The following is a 9819-nucleotide window of genomic DNA, read 5'->3' as shown; positions in this document are numbered from 1 at the left end:
ATGACATAAAAGCCATTGGTGGAATATAGTGTTACCAAAATGCACTGGCTTTTCTACATATTAGAAGTTGTTAATCTAACTGCTTTTTACCAATAACTATTCTATAAATATGCTATGAATTCATTTCATGAATGATCTTAATTTTGATTAGCTCACAAAGGAATATTCAGACATTTGACTGCCTGGACTACAATTTTCTGCATCTTTGTTGGTCAAGCTTGATTTTTGTAAAATTTATTTATTTCAGTTAGCTATGAAATGTGAGGTTAGGGTACACTATGGGTTGGGGTGGAAGTACTTGCCCCATCATTGCCATTGTCAGTTCTAGTTGTCAACTTGATGTCATAATGGATAATGCCTGTGGTAATAGCACCCAAATGCTTTGGAGATATCCCATCCATCAGACAATACCCAAATGGTGATGATAAGCTAGCCAGCAAACATGAAAAATCAATTAAGGGTGCTGAGCTGAGCTTACAGCCACAATGTTTCAAATCCTGCTGCCTTTCACTGTCTGCAGCCAGTGGTGGGAAGGCAGTTATCCTTAAAGCAGAAATGAAACCACCCTAAGATTTCTACTATGTGAAGATTTGCCCTTACAGAAAGATGTTAAACTGAACTAAATGATAGACAAGCTAGTCTTTCCATCTCTATATACTGAATAGAATTATATTTTCAAAGTTAGTTACTTATAAATCAAGAGTAACCAATGACCTCTATTGTCTCCATAAGGTATTTTTCATAAGCTAGAGTATATTTTTTAAAATATGTATTTGTATTTATTATAAAAAATTGTAAAGTATATTTATGAATAATAAAACATTATCCATAAAATAATTACTATTGTTACGGACTATTAAAAACCATTTTAATTGAGACATAATAATATCTTTTTAACATCATATGCAGAATAAAACTATAGGGGGTAGGTAGACCAAGGATGCGAAAATTAAATTCCCTTCTTTTATCAAAAATAGTCAACTGTACTCTGCCTTCTACAAAATTAATATCTAAATCTAAATAACTAGCATGAACACCATTATTATTGCTTCTTTCTGTTGTGAGTTCTTTCTGATATATTTAGTTAGAAGTAAAATTCAAGTTATTTATGGAAATTAAATCATCTATGTAATGGAAAGTGCGGATGTATAAATTAGGATTTAACACTTGTTTCAGAAATTAGTTTTCATAAAAGAACAGATACAGGTTGGCCATGGTTGAAGAGAAATTTGCCCCCACTGGAATATCCACTGTTTGTTGATGTACTTGTTCACTGAAAGTAATATAACTATTATAAATACAAAAACGAAGTATATTCTTACCTTGAATTTTGGTAAATTTAAATTTTGGAGTATTTATTTCTGTATTAACAAAATTATTGAACAAGTCAATAAATACCTTATTAAGTCCTTTAAATCTGGTTCAGTATATAGTGTGGTAAAATCATACGTAGAAACATAATTGGCTGTTTTTGAAGATTTTTAAAATTATTTAAACATTCTAAAACTGGAATGTTATTTTTAATAATCCAAAAATAGTGATATGGATTATTTGATACCAGAATTTTAATTTTTTCAAATAAGACATCTAAAATTTTATCAAGCACAATAAAGACAGATTTCTTAACTGTATTTAAAGAATTGGTAATGAACTTAACGCGATTCTTATGCAATTTTGGGATTGCAAATAAAATGGCAAGCTAGAACAAGAATAATCTGTATGCATATTCCATTTTTAATGGATTTCTTTGAATTAGTAATAATAGTATTCTTCTTTAAAATGCTTTTAAAAATGTACTTGCAATATTAATTTCATTAATTAAAATGTGTGAGTATAATTTTTTATACACAAAGCCGAAATTACAGCTTTATCAATTGGGATAATAATAAATTGTTTTTGAACTTATTTTATTTTTAAAGACACTGAAATAAAGATACGTTTATATTGGGATTAATCTAAAGTTCTTAACCTTTTTTTTTCTGAAATTAATAAATTATAATTTCCATTCAAAGAAGAAACAAAGAGGATAATAAGATATTTTACTTATTTTAATAGGGGAGCAGCACAACTGCCAGTGGACAATATTACAAATGAGTTCTACAATTTATGTGTATGTTATTATATATATATAATAACACACATATATATATATATATATTTCTGGATCTGAGTAATCCAGGTCAAAAGATCTGGAATACTCAAATCTTTTGAATGGCAGTTGTCCTATACCAGAAATTGTCCACCAGCATATGTCCTAGACTCATTTTAATAATATAATTACCAATATCTTTCTCCAAATCTTTTAAGATTTCACATCTTTTTGTCTTTTTTAAAATTCCAAATTCAGTACCTTTCTCTAATACTGATCTTAATTCTCTGTCCTTGATAACCTCTATATTACCTATAACTATATGATTATGAAAAAAGTCCTACTACAGCTACAAAACAATTTGGCAATTTCTCTAGGATTAAATATTTCAATGATTTTTTTTTATAGTTAAAGAAAAGAGGTCCTATACGTTTATTATATTTAAAACTAACTGTAGGTTGGAAAGATTTTATGGGCAAAATACCTTACGTAATCCCTAAAAGTGTTCAAGAAAACAGAGATAAATCATCATATATTTTATGTTTAAAATCTACTACTATATAACATTTTTGTTTTTTCTTTTCTGAAAGATTTATTAGTATTTGATTCCATTTTAACCTAAGTTTAATTAAATCTATAATTAAATCTTTAATATGAATATGTTTAAATTCAAAATCTAACACATATTTTGACAAACATCTAAGTTTTGTATCTTTTAAGTCAAATAATTGTTTTATTATTATACATTTTACCAAATTAACAGATCCGTCAAGAGCAGAATCTAAATTTTGAAAGACATTTTCAAAATCAATTCATTTTTTTCTATTTTTCCCATTACCCCTAGATTTATTTTTTCATTGCTGCAAATATTTATCTGAAATAAATTTCTAAAACAAGTATTTCTACTTAGAAATTTAGCATTTTTCTTTTGAAAATCCTGATTTTAATCCATAAAAATAGTTTTCTTTCAAAATAAAATACTCTTCTCTTTCTGTTAACAGATTTACGTTATATATTTTTACTAATATAGTAATTTTGACATTATTAAATGAATGTTTGATAAAATGATCTATTTAAATGGAATGATGAAAACCCTTATTAATTTGAGATTTATGTAGGTTAATCCTTAAATGTAGAGAATCAGTTGTTTTCCTACATACTTAAGATCACATATACCACAAGTTAATAGATAAATTAGATTATTCATTTTACACAGTTATATACCTTGCCTTACATGTCGCAAATCCATAGTGGCTGGACAAGTTAAGCATCTTGAACTATTGCAAATAAAGTTTTCATAAATTAAAGTAGCTGGTTTAAATAACTGGCAAACAGCTAGCTAGGCTATTAGTCAGTATACAAAGTTGGTAGAAGATTCCCCTCTAGGAAAATTCTAAAACAGGAAGAAGGAGAAATTAGCAATAAATCAAGACCTTAACATCATTTTCCACCAAATAAATGAATAACTAGCTCTAATACTATTAGTTACATCAATTGTTAATAGGCAATTACATCAGCACTATAAAACAATAATGACCTTAATATCAAATAAGCATTGCTATTGTCAGTCCTAGTTGTCAACTTGATGTTATAATAGATAATGCTTATAGTAATAGCACCCAAAAGCATCAGGGATATCCCATCCATCAAACTATATCCAAACGCTGATGATAAACTAGCCAGCTATCATGGAAAATCAATTAAGGGTACAGATCTGAGTGCTTATACCTACAACATCTCTACTCCTATTGCTTTTCACTGTCTGCAGCCAGTTGTGGGAAGGCAGTTACCCTTAAAGTTCTTAAAGTAGAAATGAAACCACACAAAAATTTCTACTATGTGAAACTCTGTAAGGGCAGAGTGAAAATAGTGTCTCAGAAAAGGACACAATGATCAGTCAAATGTATACAAATTGCAACATATGAGAACAGAAAAACATTGAAAAACTCTAAGACTGACACTGTACTAGACCTAAAACAGAACTAAAATATCTCAATAGATGGTATAAAGAACACCTCTTCACATGTAAGCTATAGGAACTGTCAAAGACACATAAAATACATGCTAAGAAAAAATAATAATTAGTCAATAATTTCTAAATCTTTTGAAACTACATTAATCAGCATTACACCAAAACATTTCTCAAATCATGTTTTTTGAATTTCCCAAAAAGCTACTCAAGGGCTATTTGCTCTACCTGTCTTCAAATTTGAAGTGGTACTCTAAAGGTAAGGCAAGTCAACACCACCCACCATCAATACTTGGGCTACTTTTTACCAACAAATAGTGGGACTGACCATCACACTATAATGCCCCATATGGCTGAAAGAGCGAGTATGTTCAGTGATGGGATCCAAACCTGTGACCCTCAGATTGTGAGTTGAGTGGTCTAACCACCAGGTCATGGAAGGTTTTTTTTATATTATGAGATGCTCGCCCAAAAAGACATCAAATTATACTGTGAGTACACTATAGCAACAGGTTTAAATTTTGGTTTAGTTTTTAAACAAAGATATTTTAACAGATATTTTCAACTATAATATGCATAAAACTCTGACCGCACAAGAATGTTTGTCATGAAATCTTCAGCTAAATATAGCACTCAAGTTTTATTTTCTACACCTTTTATTGGGGTAAACTGTAATATAAAAAATTATCAGCCTATATTAGATTAAAAAAAAAAAACAGACCATTATCCATTGAAAACTGTTAGGTAACTTCAACAGCTAATGCCTGGTAGGGAAGACAAAGATGAGTGCTTAACTTATCTGGAAAAATGAATGACCTCAAATACTTTTGCAGAAAGGGAGCTTTTAAAGTGTGTGTGTGTGTGTGTAAATAAAAACATCAAGATATCTTCTACAATTCTCAGGTGAAGCTTTTTTACCTTATCACAAACATAGCCCAAAAAATGTCCGTGCAAAAACATTACAATTTCTAAAATAAATATTCATAATAACCAAAATTAAGTTTTAGCAACAGGATATTATTGCTTTATTTTCAGATTAACTTGCTTACTTCCAAAATGTCTAATGGGCAAAGCAAAAGATCTCTTTATGTGGTATCCAAGTTGACCCTTTTTAATATTCAGGTGATCTTTGATCAATTTTCCTTTTGCTATTTTGAGATTTTGCACACTTCTCGCATCAGTATAAAAAAATAAAAATGTTTATTTAGATATCTTTAATAAACCTAAATTAGTTTCTCCAATAAAAAAGTACTGTAACTCAACAGTTAACATTCATTTCCCTAAAATAATTTCTAAGAATATAAGCAATAAATATTGTTATAGTCAATATGCATCCTAATACAAATAGTTTAAGCATTAAATTTTTACAATGATTTTTTTGCATTAAATTAAATCTTAAGAAACTAGACAGATGGTTAACTATGCAAAGGCCTCACCAGTATCTTGAAGAAAGTAATGCACAGAATAAGCCTGTACGTTTCCAGAAGATGGTTTCCAAGAGAGCTTGATAGAAGTACTAGATAATGCTTCAGCTTTCAAATCATATGGTACAGATGGCTGGTTTCCTAATTACAAAATACAATAATTTCTTAGGATCAAATAGTCTTTACCAGAGCATTATGTCAAAAACAAGGAAAATAAAACTGAATAGTATCTTTGTAGTGACCCTTTTCATCCTGTTTCAGAAGATGAAAGATATTCTTATGATGCCTTTCGTTCATCTTAGAAAAATAACAATTTATGAAAATGGGTTCTAGCTACAAACTAACATGATTAGCTATTCTTAAAAAAAAGTACAATAATTTATATTCTAGCAAGCCTTAAACCCTAAGTACTAAAAAAATAAAGTAACAAAATATACTTATTTTTTATAATATCTTTTATTCATGTCAAAGCCTTTTCATTAGCTTATCATTTTCAATGTTTTAGTAGTATTAAAACTATTTATTTTACTATTTCACACCAAATATTACATTATTTTATATAACTGACATAATATCCCTTCACTGAGTTCATAACTCACCTCTGACTATTAATTTTTATATTGTTTTCAAAATACCTAAGCATTGTGTTTTTTTTTGTGAAGTTGCTCATATTATTCTAGCTAAAACACTTTAATGATATAGCTGAATTAAATTTGACTTATGAACAGTTAAAAACAAATATATTGAAATTGTTACTTTTGCTAATTATTTCCTTATCATTGCAATACTAAATGACAATACATTTTAAGATATCTATATTTTATCATTATATTTCAGTTGTAGTATTTCAAGTTTATAACTGCACACAGTCACCTGGTCTCTGCAAAATAAAGGATTCATGAATCTAAGGATTCATGTGGAAGAACAAGTGTGATGATTTGTTGCCAGTGAAATGAGAGAGACAATTAGTGGTATTCAGTCAAAAATAGAACTACAAAAAAAGAAGAAAATTAAACATGTGCTCATCTAAATGGTTGGAAAATGCAAGAGCAGTTAAGATGAAGCAAACACATTTAACACAGGCACAGGATGAAATAAAGACAAGTCTTTGACAAGTGAGTCTTACTCCCTCAGGTGAAATGAACTGAACTCCTCAAAGGTAAAAAAGTATCCCTCTGAGACCAACAAAATTACATTCACAATATATATTCTTCTTGTAACTGACCAATCAGAAAATGGGTCAGCTGGCAACTATGGGGTATTCTGCAAAATTCATATGGATTTCTCAAATAGCCAGGCTACAAAAAGTAATACTGCAGGTTGAGTTTTGCACATTATCTCAACTGTATTTAGAATATTCAAAAAATAGAACTTACAAACTTTTAAAATGTTTTAGATATGAAATTTATACTACAGGAGAGTAAAGTATAGCATACTTGTACACTACTACTTCTGCATGGATTTTTTAAGTCTATTATTTTGAAAATGACACGATACTCAGGGTTGATGAGAAACAAATCTTAATGGTTTATCATCACACACAAGTTATTTGATTGTAAAAATAGTGTTCCAAACTCCAATACAACAGCTTTCCACTTCACCAACATACCTTATTTTGCAACATTCATTATTATGATACCACTACTCTCTTTGTGTCACAAGATATTATGGTCATACAACTCAATTTTGTAGCCTACATATTGACTATACTTGCACCAAAAAAACAGTTAGAGTTTATTTTATTGTTTGATACACTTTCACAGTGAACCTGCTATAAATTATTTTTAGTGACTAATCCACAACTATATTGTTTAACCACGATATCAAACAATATCTTCCATTCCGATATATAATTACAAAGACTACTTGGGTTTGATCTAACCTTAAAATAACAGCTAAGGTCTAGAAGTAGCAGGTTTCTCACAGAACTAATGTATAACGGTTAATTGATTACAAAAGTATAAACATCAATGTTTAATAAGACATTTTTAATTATTCAATACAGTATTTACAGGAAATAGTAAACTAAACCCATTCCTATGGATGGGAAGGATAGGCCTATTATGATCAATTGAATCTGGTACTACAACAGGAAGTGTAAGCCTATAACATGATGGTTAGGAACTATACAACAACCTAAATGGATGACATTTTTTAAACTTTAGTTTGATGACAATATACAGAAAAATTTTGCAAATGATAATACCTCATTTAACCCTATATATAAAGACTCGGTCATTTTGACCAAAAAGTGCACATTATGACCTTCTACTGAGTTACATTCAAAATTTAATTAAAAAACTTTATTATCATTGTATGTTATAAACTGGGCATCAAAATGTTGTTTATAAAACTAATTTTAACACAAGATTTAATTTCTTAATTTGAAAAGGAAATATTTAAATACTCTTTCAATCTACACTTCTCTGTTTCATGTAAAGTTCTTCACTTTGAATTGCATATTTTAAATGTTCTTTCTACTCTTATACGATCTCCTAAGTTTCCAACAAATTTTATATTTATACTATGGATATCCCCAAGCTGAAATGTCAACTTGTAGCCTTCAACATTTTTGATTTACATAGATAAATGCAATAAAGTGAAACCTACATGCTATGCTTCTCCTAGCACATCCTGTCTATCAAAATGTGTCAATAATTCTCTATGACATTTGCTTTTGGATTATTTATTTATAACTAACAGAAATAGAATTTTTCCATTTATCAAATATGACAGGGCCTGAAGTCATTCAAATAACTGGTTTTGAACAACATGCTGTCATTTTGATTACTTGCTGGTGTAAACTCTGCTTTATCAGGTGTGAATTATTTAGCATATTTCTAGCTTACTTAGAAAACCAGATAAATTATATTAGTTTTAGGACCATCTACTTTATATGTCTCACAATATTTTGTCTTCTATAATGTATACTTAAAGTTAAAGAAAATAAATTTCTGAAACCACAAATCTGTTACTAAAAAATAGGCCTAGTGTTGGACATGTACTTCTATTGTCTAAGTACAAAAACTTAAAAAACATAAGACTTCAGATATAAGTAATAAATTTCTTGTTTTTTTATGTAGATTTTTATTCATTGCTATAGAAGTAAATAAAAATGTAAAACTTAGAAATTTATTAGGATAGATAAGAAAACTTAAATGAAATAAACAAAGTACTTGTGAAAGCATGCACACATCATGAGTGTGATTTGTTATTCAACAGAGCATGTTGGTAACTGGACCCTTTGTTTACACAAAGCTGTCCTGTGTAATAAACAGCTATTGCTAAATTCTAAGAGGGTCTAAATGCGACTGTATAGAAATAAAACTAAATGTCAAAATAAATAGTGTGTAACTGTCTTTACAAAGTGCAGTCATTCATGAAAAAAAGAATAATTTAGATTTATTTCTTTTGTTTTTGTTATATGGTAACCACTCAATGTTGGTCAAATGGGCTGAAGCTGCATATAGTGTTAGAATATATAAAATAACCCACATAATATTAAATTTGTCCTGAATAAAAACTTTTGATATTCATTTAGGAGGTTAGGTTCTAGAAGTTATGCAAATGAAATATGAAAACTGTATGGTGAAAAAAATATTTTTTTTCTTAACATAAAACTCCTTTATGCTTGGACTGACTCAGTAAACGCTTCATACATTAACAGATTAATCTGATGTTTTGTGTACAATGCACTTGCAATGTTTAATAAAAGCCCACTAAACTTCACAAACATACACTATTGTACTTACATAACAAAGAATGACTATAAATAAATAGATATGCAGAAGAACAATATTCCCCCCATCAGAGTAAGATGACATCACATTTGAATATTATAAGGGTACTTCTTACCAAAATGTTTTTCTTATTTTCCATATTTTACTTGGATTTTACCACACTTTGTCAAATTGATTATCATGCAATAATGCAAAAGAATAAAAATTTAAGTGCTATCTCATCTACACTTTCACGTTCTTGAACTTCCTTTTGTCACTGTTATTGCTACAACTTTGATTATAACAACAACAACATAACTTAAAAAAATATATATCCTATGAGGACAAGATGTAAAATACAAATGTAATCAAGTAATCTTTGTATTTTTTTTCATTTACTAGAAGTGACATGAAGCACAATTAGTATTAGGAATAAATGAAACCTCACAAAGTTAAAAGACCATAAAATTGTTTTGATACTGGAGGCAGGAAAGCCATTCATTACAAGAACAGCTTTAAAACCTTATTTTGAAATCAAAAACCTTAACAAATCATCATAATTGTTTTTTTTTACACCAAGAAAAATAGCAGGCTCAAAAATATGTCTTTTCTAAAAAA

The 9819-nt window shown here is 28.9% G+C and overlaps 1 protein-coding gene across 1 annotated transcript in view; it reads right to left on the bottom strand.

The window, feature by feature from the left end:
* Nucleotides 1–9819, bottom strand: part of LOC106465393 (protogenin-like) — a 178450-nt gene that overhangs the window by 59793 nt on the left and 108838 nt on the right. The window contains exon 9 of the mRNA XM_022393285.1: nt 5495–5623. Coding sequence (XP_022248993.1) covers nt 5495–5623 — 129 coding nt within the window. The remainder of the gene's footprint in view (nt 1–5494; nt 5624–9819) is intronic.

Source organism: Limulus polyphemus, unplaced genomic scaffold (genome assembly GCF_000517525.1).
Source record: "Limulus polyphemus unplaced genomic scaffold, Limulus_polyphemus-2.1.2 Scaffold1930, whole genome shotgun sequence".
In the NCBI taxonomy this organism is placed as follows: domain Eukaryota; kingdom Metazoa; phylum Arthropoda; class Merostomata; order Xiphosura; family Limulidae; genus Limulus; species Limulus polyphemus.
Note: the sequence above shows the minus strand (reverse complement) of the source record. Positions and strands in the feature narration are given on the sequence as shown.